The 16,506-nt window shown below is 44.4% G+C and overlaps 1 protein-coding gene across 1 annotated transcript in view; it reads right to left on the reverse strand.

Moving 5' to 3' along the window:
- Positions 1–16,506, reverse strand: part of LOC132567335 (cytosolic carboxypeptidase 6-like) — a 570,982-nt gene that overhangs the window by 251,348 nt on the left and 303,128 nt on the right. Inside the window, exon 5 of the mRNA XM_060233016.1 lies at positions 9,047–9,199. Within this exon, the coding sequence (XP_060088999.1) occupies positions 9,047–9,199 (153 nt within the window). The remainder of the gene's footprint in view (positions 1–9,046; positions 9,200–16,506) is intronic.

Here is a 16,506-nt window from a genome sequence, read left to right on the forward strand (position 1 = left end):
TCTGCTGGTCCTAGTGGGGCGGGTGCTCCGTTAGGCGGTGCTGGGGCTCCTTCTGCTCTAGGTTTAGAGCAGCTGAGCAACTGGACGTGACCACAGGGTCAGTTCGGTCCGTTTGGTAATTGGCCTGGGGTGGGGCAGCAGGGGCCAGCAGCGGCTTGGCCTGGAGGCTGGGGTTGCCCATCTCTGTACGGGGCGGTCCCCTTTAGTGCTATGGCTTTTGGGGAAGTGGCTTTGCCGCTGGGTGATCACCTGCTGCCTGCCACAAGGGAGAATATCTTAAAAGGGGAATACATGGACGTATTCCCCCTTTTATTTAGGGAATTGGAGAAAAAGGACGAGGAGCTGGACCCCTTGATAGCATTTGGGTGTTTTGGCCACTGTGTGACACAGAGTTGATTCAGTATATGGACATCATATACAAGGGGTATACGATGTTCAGTGGCCCAGCCTGGATCCAATATGACCAGGAGTTCAGGATGAGGGCCGCTTTGTACCCTTCACTCCCTTGGGATCGGATTCACCAGCAGTTGTGGCTGCAGGTGATGTCACCTGCTCGGCCCAATTTGGGGGATTGATCCGACAGTGGTCACCTTGTAACCAAGGATTCCTCTTCTCCTTCCAGTGCTTCAGTATCCTCCCACAGCGCTGCAGGGCAGGCAGTTCAGCACCGCTTGCTCTGCTGGGAGTTGGGGGCCCAGGGGGCATGCAGTCATAAAGCTTGCCAGTTCAAGCACGAATGCCCCCTGTGCGCCGGCCCACACTCTTTCAACAACTGCCCGAGAGTCCGGCCGCGCAAGGGTCAGAAAGGATCAGGGGGGGGGCCCTTCTCAATTTGGAGAAAGGCCTCAGCCCAATGAAGGTGGGTCCTCTTGAGGAATGGCTTCGCAGGTACCCACATAAGGGGGACAGTTTATATTTGTTAAAAGTTTTAGTTTCAGGTAGGGATGTTAAGTTATCAGGGGGTAAGGTAGCTCTGAGGTTGCGAAAGGTTGTTGTTCTGCCATTTTGAGGGTAGCCCTCTGGCAAGACATCAATTTCAGGGTTATTTGGAGTGAGGTTTTGTATCCATTTCTTAGAATCGGTGCGGCCTCTACGGCTGCTGCCCTGGGTTATCCTACTTCGTCCATTCAGCCTTGGCCGTTGGCGATCTCAGGCTTACAAAAGTGCTATTCGCCCCTTTGCTCCGCTGGTAGTTGTTATTAGGAGCGGGGGGGTGGGGTAGTTTAAGTTTAGGTTTTATAACTTGTATGTCTTTCCTTTTAGATGCTGTTGTTCCTGGCCGGAGGAGCAGAGTTCTCATCTGCGGGCACAGTCAAGCTCGGAGAACTGCTGTTGGCTCTCAGCTGGGGCTCAGCAAATATGTTACGGTTGAATGGCGAGGGAGCAGGGGTCTTCAGTGGCCTGGCTTGCCCCGCCCTTTTCTTATTTCATGGGTGTTTGGGCCCTCCTCCACAGGTATTAATTGTTCACCTGGGAGGGAATGATCTCGAGCTGATTAAAGGCAAGGCTTTGATCTTGCAGGCCTGAGACGATTTCAAGTACATAAGGAACAGATGGCCTGGTACCATTATAGTTTGGTCGGCCATGATTCCGCGCTTGGTGTGGCGCAGTGCTTGGAATCCAGCTGGATTAGAAAGGGCTCGTTATAGAGCGAATAAGGAGATTCGGAAGGTTTCGGAGGGTGGTTTGGGCCACTATTTGCCCCATCCGGATATTTCTAAGGAATGTCCCGACCTCTACAGAGGGGATGGTGTGCATCTCTCGGAAAAGGGTAATATGCTTTTCCTGAGGGATTTATGGCAAGGGCTTGTGTTGGCTTTGGGCCTTTCTGTGGGTGCTAAGCCCTAAGTAGAGACTTGGCCTTAGTTGTGGCAGGTTTTACGGGGTTTATGGCACCATGTGGCCTGGGGAGGACCGGTTAGCCTCCCCCTTTTGGGGAGTTAGGGGTCTGGCAGGATCAACCTTTGGTGTGGCCCGAGGTATGTGAATGCAGACTGTCCTGGAGACTCGATTGGATGGGTGCCTTCCGCTGAGACTTGCGTCTGGTGTTTGGGCCCTCCGGTGCGAGCCTCCCTGCTGGGCCTGCCTAACAGCAGCTGTGGCTCACAGCTCCGGCTGGGGGGCCGGGTCTCTCGCCCGCTGAAAAAGGCAGGGGAACGGTCTGAGGAGACCCCTGGCCCTGACCTGGCCGCAGTTCCGTTGCCCTTGCTGTTGCTGGTTATTTTAATAAAAGTGGCCCATAGTTTCACCAATCTAATTGTGTCCGTTTCTTTATTCTGACTTGGGGGGCAAAAGGCCTTAACCTTGGTTGAGGCTAAGGAGATGTTCTTTGAGATGGGGATAGCCAGTAGATGTGAATCAGCAGAGCACAAGCCTCTCCAAGGGACATATGTGGAGAGACAGTCCCTTAGATATTTTGGTTCCAGGCCACATAGGGCTTTAAAGGTTAATACTATCACCTTTAAACAGATCTGGTATTCAGTTGGTAGCCAGTGCAACTCACATAGCACTGGCTGAATGCACACCCACACAGACATCACATTTTGCATTAGCTGGAGTTTCCAGATCAAGTTAAAGGGTAAGCCCATGTAAAGTGAGTTACAGTATTTTAACCTAGAAGTGATCATTTCATGGGTCAATATAGCCAAGTCCCAGGAGGAGAGATAAGGAACCAGTTGCCTGATCTGCTGAAAGGAAAAGGAAAGGAAAAGTCCCCTGTGCAAGCACCAGTCATTTTCGACTCTGGGGTGACGTCGCATCACAACGTTTTCACGGCAGACTTTTTACGGGGTGGTTTGCCATTGCCTTCCCCAGTCATCTACACTTTCCTCCCAGCAAGCTAGGTACTCATTTTACCAACCTCGGAAGGATGGAAGGATGAGTCAACCTTAAGCTGGCTACCTGAATCCAGGTTCTACCGGAATCGAACTCAGGTCGTGAGCAGAGAGTCTAGACCACAGTACTGCAGCTTTACCACTCTGTGCCATGGGGCAGATGATGTTAAAAAAGCATACACACACACACACACACAAATTCTGCCACTTCTTTTACTTAGCTCCTTGCAAATAGGATGGATGAGATGTACCTAAATTCATTGCAGCCGTTGATAAATGAGGTATACAGGGATATCAAGAAGTTCAAAAGTACCTGCTGTTTTATTAGCATTCAGTAAGTTTCAAAGCTATCCCTATTATGAAAAGGTAGATTTTGCAGGTTAATCGAAAGAGATGGAGTCCTGTTTCCATTAGCATTACAGGTAGGAAGTGTCACATTTCCCAGATAGTAACACTTTGGTTTATGCAAAGGAATGCAGCAGAACAGTCTATTAAAAGTCATCTAAACTATTAATTTTCAGTTTCTGCAGTGGAGTGCATCTTTTTCTTACAAGAGAATAAGGGAAAGAAAAAAATGAAATAAGATTTAGGTTGGAAGGGGCTGAGAAAATGAAAGAAGAATAGAGCAAACAGAAATAAAAGAAATAAGATGTCAGGGAGGATGTCTTCCATTTTGGAAACACTTTCAGTTATAATATTAAAGACAAAAGGTTGCAGTATTGCAATTTAGGTTGCCAACTCTGGTTTGGAAAGTTCTTGGAAATTTGAGGACTGCACCAGGAGACCATGGACCCTGTGAAAGAGAGGGACCTCCATAGTGATATATTGGCACAGAAGCCACATAAAAATGTCATTTCCTCCAGGGGAACTAATCTTTAATTCTGGTGATGAGTTGTAATTCAAAAAAAACCTCTAGGCCCCACCTTGAACATGTGAACATGTGAAAATGCCTTATATTAATCAGATCACTGGTCCACCAAGGTATTCTAATGTAGACTGGCAGCAGCTCTTCAGGGTCTGAGGCAAAGGTCTTTCACATCACCTACTAACTGGTACTTTCAACTGAGATGCCAGGGATTGAACCTGGGATAGGAAAGCCAGCCACCAGGTGGGACCTGGGGATCTCCTGGAATTACAGCTCATCTCCAGACTAAAGAGATCAGTTCCCCTGGAGAAAGCAGAGCTTTTGGAAGGTGAACTCTGTAGCATTGTACCCTGTTGATAATAATAATAATAAAATTTTATTTATATCCCGCCCTCCCCGCCTAGGCAGGCTCAGGGCGGCTAACAACATTTCATAAACATACAATATAGTGAATATAAAACTTTAAAATTAACATTATTTAAAAACCAGTCAATATAATTAAAATTTATAACTTAATCTGACAGTGACTATGGCATTTTCGATGCTAGTTTCTGTCAGTTTACATAATTTACATAATGACACAGGTCCTTAGACAGGACCATATTGGCGGATCCTTTTGTTAACAACCGTATTCAGCAGTCCGTATATGCTAACTTGAAGAGGGTGGTCTTGCAGGCCCTGCGGAACTGATCAAGGTTCCGCAGGGCTCGCACCTCCTCAAGGAGCTGATTCCATAGGGCAGGGGCCGCGATTGAAAAGGCCCGTGCTCGAGTGTTCTGAAGTTTAATCTCTTTCGGCCCAGGGATAGTCATTTTATTTTTCCCGGCTGACCTCAGTGCTCTCTGGGGTTCATATGGGGAAAGATGGTCCTTCAGGTAGGCCGGTCCTCGGCCATATAAGGCTTTAAAGGTGATGACCAACACTTTGTACTGGACCCAGTATGTAATTGGCAGCCAGTGCAGTCTGCGTAGCCTCGGCTGTATATGCTCCCACCTCGGGAGTCCTAGCAACAGCCTGGCCGCCGCGTTCTGCACTAGCTGCAACCTCCGGGTCCGGCACAAAGGTAGCCCCAAGTAGAGGGCATTACAGTAGTCTAATCTTGAGGTGACCGTCGCGTGGATCACTGTTGCGAGGTCCCGATGCTCTAGGAAAGGGGCCAACTGCCTTGCCCGCCTCAGGTGGAAGAATGCTGACTTGGCAGTGGCCGCTATCTGGGCCTCCATTGATAATGAAGGCTCCAGTAAAACACCCAAGCTCTTTACCTGGCGCGCTGCTTTCAATGGCGCGCCATCGAAGGTCGGGAGAGCTATTTCCCTTCCCAGGGTGCCGCGAACCACACAAAGGACCTCTGTCTTCGCCGGGTTCAGCTGTCCTCCTCAGACTCCATCCCTAAATCTCCAGGAGTTTCCCAACTTGGATCCGGCAACCTTACCCTTCATCCGCCACTGCCACGGGTGGCCAGAAGTGACCTCGAAACCCTAACCTGGGACCTTCTGCATACCAAGCAGATTCTCAAACACTCAGCCATGGCCCACTCACCTTGAGTTTGGTAATTGTAATAGGTCCCATTAGGGTACTTCTGTACATCTTGTCTTAAATCTTGATAATTACATTTAGCTCACAGAGTTCCTTAGTAAAAAACAGTCATGACATGTACAGGGGCAAACCAAAGAGAGCAGGAGTGAGATGCAGATTCTTCCCTCATTGTATGCAAATTTATTTAAACTATTTCTATCCCCCCCTCCCTGAAAAAAATCTTGCCTGATGCAGCTACATATAAATTGCACCTATGCAATTTGCATGTAGCTGCATCTCAAAAATCAGGAACACTACATTTTGAATGTGATTGTGGAGATACATATATTGGTATACATATATAGATAGTACATACATATAGTCTGTACACTCTGTTCTGTGAATGCATATAGCCAGGAACAGGATTTGATTGTGAATGGAAGTGGGGTCACCATGATTGTTGTCACTCCTTGTCCCTGCATATGTTGTTCTGAAGGGTCAGGGACTAGTGTAAAATGATCAGTTCAGTTTAGGCTTGCCAGCTCCCAGGTCCCAGTGGGGTAGGATTGCAATCCCCAGGTGGGGGCAGGGGATCCCCCAGTTTGGAGGCCCTCCCCCCGCTTCAGGGTCATCAGAAAGCGGGGAGAGGGGAGGGAAATGTCTCCTGGGAACTATATTGTTCCCTATGGAGATTTATTCCCATAGAAAATAATGGAGAATTGATCCGCGGGTATCTGGAACTCTGGGGGGGCTATTTTTTAAGGTAGAGGCACCAAATTTTCAACACAGCATCTAGTGCCTCTCCCCAAAATACCTCTCAAGTTTCAAAACGATTGGACAAGGGGGTCCAATTCTATGAGCCCCCAAAGAAGGTGCCCCTATCCTTCATTATTTCCTATGGAAGGAAGGCATTGAAAAGGTGTGCAGTCCCTTTAAATGTGATGGCCAGAACTCCCTTTGGAGTTCAATTATGCTTGTTACAGCCTTAATCTTGGCTCCACCTCTAATGCCTCCTGGCTCCACCCAAGCCTCTACTTGGGGCTACCTTTGTGCCGGACCCGGAAACTCCAGCTGGTGCAGAACGCGGCAGCCAGGCTACTGTTAGGGCTCCCGAAATGGGAGCACATACGGCCAGGGCTGCGTGAACTGCACTGGTTACCAATTGCATACCGAGTCCAGTACAAAGTGTTGGTTATTACCTTTAAAGCCTTATATGGCCGAGGACCAGCCTACCTGAGGGACCGTCTCTCCCCATATGAACCCCAGAGGGCACTGAGATCAGTTGGGAAAAACAAAATGATTATCCCTGGACCGAGAGAAGTCAAGCTGCAAAACACCAGAGTGCGGGCCTTTTCAGCTGCGGCCCCGGTCCTATGGAATCAGCTCCCAGAGGAGGTGCGGGCCCTGCGGAATCTCGACCAATTCCGCAGGGCCTGCAAAACGGTCCTCTTTAAACAAGCGTATGCCGGCTACTGAATTAGGACTTAGAGTAGCCGTGTCTTAAGACTCTCGTCAGTATAGATACTTAAAATGGCAGGCACCAGCGTCAGAATATTATTATGCTGCCAGATTAATTTAACTCAAACTGTGAATTCTAAATTTTTTTTAATTATTAACGGGTTTTTATAATGTTTAGATGTTTTTATTGTTAACTAAGTTTTATCTATTACCTATTGTTGTACATGTATAGATGCTGTTAGCCGCCCTGAGCCGCCTCGGCGGGGAGGGCGGGATACAAATAAAATTTATTATTATTATTATTATTATTATTATTAAAGTCCCCATATATTTCTTAAATTGGACTTGGCAAACCTACAGTGGGGGATCACCCAGTTTTGCAGGCTGTTCCCCAGCATCAGCCAGCTAGCCAGCAGGGGGAAGCCTTGCCCCAACAGCCATGATGTGCCTTTCCATATTGGCAGGTTTAAAAACTTGCAAACTGCATGTATTGGAAGGTGTGTTAGCCATGTAGCTCTTCCCAGTGAGTGTGAGAGAGAGGAAGCCCAGTCCTTCTGTTTTGCATTCCTTTCAGAAGTTGTTTGCATAGTAAAAGGGATAGTAAAGAGTTAACTAGAACCTTAGACTGCTCTGCTCAGTACTTTCATTTTCCTGTGTTAGTCGGAAAAAGTTGGTTGAAATACAGCAGATTGCAACATCCAGCAACTCCTGTGAGTAAATTGCCCCAGTAATATCACAAAAGTGTGGGCTTGGAAACTGTTTATTTTGGCTGCTTTGTGATTGTGTGTGTGTTCATTTTCATTTAATGGAAGAGCAACTTCTGGGGAACCCTTTGAATGCAAAGCAAGAGGAGGAGGAAATGAAGACTGTATTCACTGCTGCTGTATTTTTATTGTTTATTTTGAATGGGAAAGTCTCCCAGCTTCACCCTCAAAGTCCCCAGGTATTTCCTGAGTTGAACCTGGCAATCCTAGCTCAAATCCTGACATGAAGTTGCCTTATACTGACCTTCATGCTCTCTGTCAATGGCAGGGCTGCCAATCTCAGAGTGGGACATATCTAACAAGTCTCCAAAAGTCTTAGCTACGTGCCTCTGATTGTCTCTGCTTCTCCAGGTCAGAAACTTGGCCTCAAGGGTATGAATTTATTTCCTAAGAACTAGAAGCTCCTTGCACTGAATACACACCCATGACTTCTGTCCCGTTCCCAGATAGTTAAATATGTTACAGTGATTCAGGGCTTTTTTTGAGTAGGAACTCACAGGAATGCAGTGCTGGCTGGTTTGGTGTCAGGTGTGGCCTAATATGCAAATGAATTCATGCTAGGCCTTTTCTACAAAAAAGCTTTGTGTGAAACAATGATGACATCAGGGGTGTGGCCTAATATGCAAATGAGTTTCTGCTGGGCTTTTTCCAGAAAAAAGCCCTGGAGTGAGTGCAATATGCTGGATAGCCCCAACCCCCTGCTGGCATTCTGCTTTCATAACTGACTTTAGGAGGGGCTGTTATTGTTGTTTTAATCCCTCTTTTATAAATTCCCTGTTTATGTGGATTTATTTATGGAAAGTCTACTAACTCTGTTAGGGATGGGAAGAGACTATTGCCCTGCCTTTCTCACCCTGGTACTTAACTCATATGTCTGCTAAACTCCCCTGTTTATTTCCTAGTTTCAGACATTTTGTCACTTGAGCTGAGACACTTCATCACTGGAACAGGTATGCTACCTCGCAGAGCAGGGGTCTGCTTGTAAAAACCCTAAATAAATAGCTTGGATCAAAACTCCACCCCCCAGTGGAGTCAATCACATTGATTGGAAGCTAGCCAATAAAGGAGAATGAGTGAGTTGAGCTTCCAGTTTTGGATTCATGGAGGATTGACAAATTTGGTACCCTACTCCCCCTCCAGTAAATACAGTGGGGAAAGTGACTGATTGCTTATTTCTACTCTTTGGGTGCCCCTAGACTTGAACCTCTTGGCCCAATCTTTTGAAACTTGGGTGTTCTGTGGGGGAGAGGCTCCTGAAGCCTCACTGCAAATTTGGAGCTTCTATGTCAAACCCCCTTGTCCCCAGTTGCAATTCATGATATCCTATTTTGCCATTGACTTCAATGGCCTGGGGTATATTGGGGCTATATTTGGCTATTTCTGAGTATCTCCTGAATCAGATTGTCTACTGAATCTGCTATTGGGAGATATTCAGCCCCCTGGATTTTTAAGCCCTGAATACTCCCAAATCCAAATGTTCCCAGATTTTTTTCTTTGCATACCCTTAGTTCACCCCCATGGAAAATACTGCAAGACTGGCATTGTCATGGGCTTGAAGAATAATCCGAAACACTTACATGAGAAAGAGAAACAAAACAAATATTGCTTACAAAGGAGAAGTCTCCAGCATTCTGGCAGAGCAACTTGGGGAAAACAGCTTGTCTCTGAAATCTTTCCTCTTCTTCAAAAATGTTCCCATACATAAATCCATTCATCATGGTGGAGTGAGCGTGGATGTCAATATAGAAATCCAGACTAATTTTCTGCATAGAAAGTACACACATTCACAAGAGAAATTTAAAATCCATCTCAATCAGGAATGCAGCTGAAAATCAAACCATACAAAAATAGAAAATATTTATTTAGAAAGCTGATATGTCATTATCCAGATAGCTATTTTGAGGTATCTCAAAAAGTTATAACAATGCAACAGTAAAATCATAAAATCACAAACATAAAAATTATCAGTTTTAAAATTAGCTATAAACAAATCAAGAGCCCACTTGGGTATAAAATGGCACAAAAACAATATCCAGAAACCTAAAATTATATCCATAGAACAGCCTTTAGACTAGAAATGGTACATATATAGCTTTAAAAGATGGAACCCTTCAGTTAAAGCCTGGGCAGAAGGAAAAATTTTGGCCTGACACCTAAAGTAAAGTAAAGGAGACTAAGACTGTGGTCAAACTGGCACGCTGCGACTGGACTCTAACTTTATTCTATTGCTTCAGACCAGCACAACTACCCATCTGGATCAATCTTATATTCTAATATTGAGCAGGAAAGACAGGTCCTTCAAGAACCTGAAAAGGACCCCAGGTTTACAGAAAAAAGTGAAATCTAAAAATAAAACACATTGAAAAGTTTTAAAAAGCCAAAAACGATAAAAGGAGTGTGTGTAGCTTTAAGCAACAAATTCCCTTTGTGGCTGTTGCTAAGCGACCACAGTATTCCTAGCCGATTTTCTCTGAGTAAAGGCAGGGGAAGGAGGCAGGCCCTTTCCAGGCCTATTTTTGACTTTGAGGGAGGAAATTCCTGGAAATTTTGTGGAGTTTGAGGAAGGGAGGGTTTGGGAGGAGAAAGACCTCAGCCAAATAGAATGCCATAGAGTCCACCTTCCAAACCAGCCATTTTCTTCAGGGGGACAGATCTCTGTCAGGTGTTTAGTTGTAATTCTGGGAGATCTCCAGGTCCTGCCTGGAGGTTGGCAATCCTAGGCTTGGCGTCAAGCTCTGGCTGACTTGATATCACCTGACTTGCATGATTCAACTAGGCCTGGCCGCTTACGACTGTTCAACAGCAGCCATCCTATTAAAGCCAGTGCTGTGTGGCTGTTAAAACTTCAGAGCAGGGTATGGGAGACCCAGGGTTGAATCTTGCTGTTGAATCTCACTGGGTGATTTTGGACCAGTCACATACTTCCAGACTAACATACCCACTGGGCTGTTGTGCGTATAAAAAGGAAGAGAGGAAAATAATGTAAACTGCTTTGGTTCCCACTGCGGAGAAAGGTGGGGTGTAAGTGAAGAAAATAATTAATAAATATAGCTGGAGATGAGAGGCTATTAAAATTTAGATTGGTCAATGGCTGAGGAGGGGATGGAACAGGGAACTGTGGTGCCACACAACTGGGTAGAGGATTCTATGGAGGCAGCTACAAAGCTTAAGACCAAGGGGCAGATAAAGGCAGGTTGATTGTTGGGTAGGAAGTAGATTGGGTTGCCGACTCAAGGTTAGGAAATTCTTGGAGATTTGGGGGTGGCAACTGATGAGGGTAGGGTTTGAGGAAGGGAGCAACCTCAGAAGGGTATGAGTGCTTTCAGTGTCTGCTCATAAACCCAACTAATCAGTATAGGATAGATGCTACTAATTGTGCAGATACAGAATTGCATGATATTGAAAGGACACATCAGACTGTGCAATCACAAGGAGGAAGCAAGTGATTCCGTGTTTGATAAGTAAGTCATTTTAATGACCTGACCATGACTCCCTCAGATAGATCCTGCTTCTCCAGTAATTAGGAAATTTAACAGCTGCATTCTAAAATGGTTGTACCATCTAATTCCATCAAAGTCAATTTCAGCTTTTTTCTGAAATATTTCTGGAAATTTAAATCTTTAGTTGCAATACATTTTTTTCCCTTTTACAAAGACGCAACCCTGTTCTGTAACACAAGAGGATACTGTGGAGACTCAGAGTTCTTCAACACAGTGTTTAAGGTACATACCAACAGATTTTATTAGCAGCTTACCTGATGCCTGATGAAGTCAGGAAGGCACCTACACTTCTATTATTCTTCCAAATTTGCAAAACAGAAATGTTTAGGAGGGCATTTTTTATATAGGAAATAGAATTGTTATATAATGGATCAGTGCAGGAGGTCATTTTTATAAGGGAATAGAATCATAGAGTTGGAAGGGACCTCTAGGGTCATCTTGTCCAACCCCTGCCCAATGCAGGAAACTCACAAACACCTCCCCCTAAATTCAAAGGATCTTCATTGCTGTCAGATGGCCATCTAGCCTCTGTTTAAACACCTCCAAGGAAGGAGAGCCCACCACCTCCCGAGGAAGCCTGTTCTACTGAGGAATTGCTCTAACGGTCAGGAAGTTCATACTAATATTGAGCCAGAAACTCTTTTGCCTAATTTCAACCCACAGGTTCTGGTCCTACCTTCCAGGGCCACAGAAAACAATTCAACACCATCCTCTATATCAGGGGTGGCCTTGAAGGGCTGTCATATAGATAAGTGGTGGCCAATGGTAGCTCTCCAGATGTTGTTTGCCTTCAACTCCCATCAGCCCCAGCCAGCATGGCTGATGGCCGCGGCTGATGGGAGTTGTAAGCAAAAAACATCTGGAGAGCTACCGTTGGCCACCACTGCTCTATATGACAGCCCTTCAAGTACTTGAAGATGGTGATCATATCACCTCTCAGCCGCCTTCTCTCCAGGCTAAACATCCCTAGCTCCTTCAACCTTTCCTCATAGGACTTGGTCTCCAGACCCCTCACCATCTTCGTTGCCCTCCTCTGGACCCATTCCAGCTAGACTATATCGTTCTTAAAATGTGGTGCCCAAAACTGAACACAATACTCCAGGTGAGGTCTTACCAGAGCAGAGTAAAGCAATACCGTCACATCACGTGATCTGGACACTATACTTCTATTGATACAGCCCAAAATTGCATTTGCCTTTTAGCCACAGCATCACACTGTTGACTCATGTTCAGCGTATGATCCACTAAGACGCCTAGATCCTTTTCGCACACACTACTGCTAAGACAAGTCTCCCCCATCCTATAACCATGCATTGGATTTTTCCTACCTAAATGCAGAACTTTACATTTATCCCTGTTAAATTAATTTTATTTTATTTAGCCCAGTTTTCCAGCCTGTCAAGGTCATTTTGTATCCTGTTTCAGTCTTCTTCTGTGTTTGCAAGCCCTCCCTATTTAGTATCATCTGCAAATTTAGTAAGCATTCCCGCTATTCCTTTATTGAAATCATTGATAAAGATGTTGAACAAAACAGGTCCCAGGATAGATCCTTGAGGCACTCCACTTGTCACTCCTCTCCAAGAGGATGAGAACCATTCACAAGCACTCTTTAGGTGCGATCTGTCAACCAGTTACAGATCCACCTAACGGTAACAGGATCCAAACCACATTTTACCAACTTGTCAACAAGGATAGTATGTGGAACCTTAGCAAAGCCTTACTAAAATCAAGATAAATGATGTCTACAGCATTCCCCTGATCCAGCAAGGTAGTCACTTTCTCAAAAAAGGAGATCAGGTTAGTCTGACATGACTTGTTCTTGAGAAAACCATGTTGGCTCTTAGTAATCACATCCATTCTTTCTAAAAGTTCCAGAACTGACTGTTTGATGATTTGTTCTAAAACTTTTCTGGGTATAGACATCAAGCTGACGGGTCAGTAGTTACCCAGATCGTCTTTTTTCCCCTTTTTGAAGATGAGGACAATATTTGCCTGCCTCCAATCTTCCAGCACCTCTCCTGTTCTCCAAGAATTCTCAAAAATAATAGCCAGAGGCTCAGAAATGACATCCATGAGCTCTTTTAGAACCCTTGGATGCAATTCATCTGGCCATGAGGACTTAGTTTCATTTAAAGAAACTAGGTGTTTATAGACTACCCCTATGCTGATCCTAGGTTGGAACTTCATACCCTTCTTATGAGGTCTGTTTTTGCCATGTTGAGCACCGTTTCCCTCAGAAGAGAATACTGAGGAAAAATAGAAATTGAGCAGTTCTGCCCTCTTTTCATTACCTGTTACAATTCCACTTTCTTGCCCTCGCAATGGGCCTACCACGTCCTTGCTCTTTTTCTTACTCTGAACGTAATAAAAGAACCCTTTTTTGTTGTTTTTAGCATCTTTGGCTAGCCTAAGCTCATACTGACCTTTAGCTTTCCTAACTTTTTCTCTACAAGCACTGGTGATTTGTTTATATTCATCCTTGGTTATAAGGCCCTCCTTCCAATTCCTAAAGAAGTCTTTTTTATTTCTCAAGTCTTTAGAGAGCTGTTTATGGAGCCACTTCGGCTTCTTTAGGCTTTTTCCATTTTTTCTTCTCATAAGAATCATCTGTTATTACTTTTTCAGTATTTCACTTTTAAGAAACTCCCACCCCTCCCTAACCCCCTTCCTCCTAAGTATTTCTGACCATGGGATTTTACCCAGCATAGTTCTAAGTTTATAATTGTTTCCCTTTCTGAAGTCCAACCTATAAGTCTATGTATAGCTTTTCCCTTCCCTAAGACTGTAAATTCCAAAATCACATGGTCACTACTGCCCAGGGTGCACACTATTTCCACTTCTTCAATCAATTCTTCCTTGTTGGTGAGAATCAAATCCAAGATAGCAGATCCCCTTGTTTCCTTCTTCACTTTCTGGAAAAGGAAGTTGTCAGCAAGACAAGTCAGGAATCTATTTGACTTTTCATTTTTAGCAGAGGTGGACATCCAGCAGATGTCTGGGTAATTTAAATCTCCCATGATCACTATATCCCTTCTCTTGGAGAACTTTACAATCTGCTGTAGAAGTATCTAATCCAAGTCTCTTCCTTTGAGAACACACGCATAGCTGGTCTTGAGGACAAAAGGAGATTGAGGAAGAATCGCACTGCTACAGGACCAACCCTAAATCAGACTTTTCCCTGCAGCCGCTGTGGCCGGACCTGCCTGTCCCACATTGGTCTTGTCAGCCACCAGCGAGCCTGCAGCAAACGTGGACTACTGCACCCTTCTTAAATCTTCGTTCGCGAAGCCAAGCCAAGAGAGAGAGATCTAATCCAAGTCCTCTCCTTGACTTGGTGGTTTATAGCAGACCCCCACAATAATATCACTGTTATTTCTTACTCCTTTTATTTTTACCCAGAGATTCTCAACTGAGCTGCCATGCTCAGGTTCACATATTTTCTCACAAGTATATACCTCCTTCACATATACTGCTACTGGATGTTTGCTGCCCCCAATGTTTTAAATGTTTAATGGTTCTATGTTTTAAAGGGTTTAATGTTTAAATTTAAATGCTCTATGTTTAACGTCTATTTATGTTCGATTCCTGTGTTGTAAGCCGCCCTGAGCCACTTGTTGGGAAGGGCGGGATAGAAGTCATAAAATAAATAAATAAATAAATAAATAAATACACCTCCGCCCTTTCTCATTTGCCTGTGCCTTTTAAATGAGTTGTACCCCTGAATCCTAATATTCCAGTTGTGAGTGTCATCCCACCAAGTTTCAGTAAAGCCTATTATGTCATAGTCTCCTTCCTTTATTAGGACTTCCAGTTCCTCCTGTTTGTTTCCCACACTTTGTGCATTAGTGTAGAGACATCGGAATCCACGATTTATGCATCCCGAGGGTTTAGTTTCCATACAAGCCTGCAAGTTAACATTACCTAGTGTATGTGCCACTCTTTGCAAATCTTTAATGGTCTTATCCCCAGTTTCTGGCATCATACAAGGCTTTCAATTATTGCCTCGCTCCCCCATACAATTTAGTTTAAAGCCCTCCTTATTAGGTTAGCAAGGCTGTTACCAAAAACCCTTTTTCCTACTGTCATAAGGTGCAAACCATCTCCCATTAGAAGACCACCATCTCGAAAGCGTAAGCCATGGTCCAGAAATCCAAATCTTTCCTGACGACACCATTGACGTAGCCAGTCGTTTATTTGAAGTATTCTTCTTTCTTGTCCTAAGCCACGGCCTTCAACAGGAAACATTGACGAGAACACAACCTGTGCGCCCAGCTCCTTCACTTTCTGACCCAGAGCCACATAGTCTTTTCTAATACGTTCAGGGCTATGACAGGCAGTATCGTTCGTTCCCACATGGATCAGCAAGAAAGGATAGTAATCCGTGGGCTTGATAAATCTTCCAATAATTTCTGTTACATGCTGGATGTGTGCACCCGGCAGACAGCAGACATCTCAGGATGACAAGTCCTGTCAGCACACTTTGGGGTCCACCCCTCTGAGCAAGGAGTCTCCAATCACCACCACCTTCCTCTTCCTATATTGGGGAGCAGAAGATCCGGTCTTCTTATTCACAGGATCCTAAGAAACTTTCTTCAAGCTTTGTGGAGGCTGGGGAAGTAGCCCTTGTTCCAAAGGTTCAGAATCAGTTACTGTGGGGAGATTCTGGAACCTATTGCTGAGCAGCAGGGGCTCAGAACATCTCCTGATTTTCTTTTTCCTTCGGGTTACATTTTTCCAGGAACCCTCCTCCTGTTAGGTTCTCTTCTAATAGCTGAGATACCATTTCCTCTCCCTCCTCTTGTCCTTTCGATTTAAAACAATTCATTGTAATGTAATATATTGTAATAGCATGTCATCATTTGTCATTAAATGTTAGTATACATATATAACATTTTCTCCACCCCACCCCTTCTTTTGTGACCCCCAGCAGTGCATACCCCTTTAGCAAACGTCCCCGTATTACTATTTAATCTAATTTGTTATAAGGTAATAAGCTCTATATATTAAAGAATCTTTCTCCAAAAAACCCAAAGGTCATAATTATAATCCATCTTCATGGTATTTCTTCTTAATCATTGGGGAAAACAAAGAAAAAGTTATAATCCAATAATCACATTTTAAAACTGTAATCCATATATCGTTTCTTTAAAAATTAACCATTGTCAAAGATCGCCAAACGTCCTTTAATGTTCCATTGTTTTTCAATGTATTTTTGAAACTTTCCGCAGTCATTTTTAAATTTCTCTAAATCTTGTTCTTTTAAGATTCTTGTAAGTTTGTCCATTTCACTCCAATGCATGACTTTCAGAGTCCATTCCCATACTTCTGATATTTTGTCTTGTTTTCACATTTGCGCATATAATGTTTGTGCAGCTGAAAGCATATACCAAATTATTGTTCTATCTTGCTTTTGAAATTTTTCCATTTGTAATCCCAACAGGAAAGTATCTGGTGCCTTCTTAATATTATATCCCTCCTCTTGTCCTTTCAAGAGTGCCTCATGCGTTTTGTCAAGAAAATCCTCACCTTCCCTTATACACTGCAGTGTGGACAATCGTGCCTCCAGTCCC

The sequence above is a fragment of the Heteronotia binoei genome, chromosome 2 (assembly GCF_032191835.1).
Source record: "Heteronotia binoei isolate CCM8104 ecotype False Entrance Well chromosome 2, APGP_CSIRO_Hbin_v1, whole genome shotgun sequence".
Classification (NCBI taxonomy): Eukaryota; Metazoa; Chordata; class Lepidosauria; order Squamata; family Gekkonidae; genus Heteronotia; species Heteronotia binoei.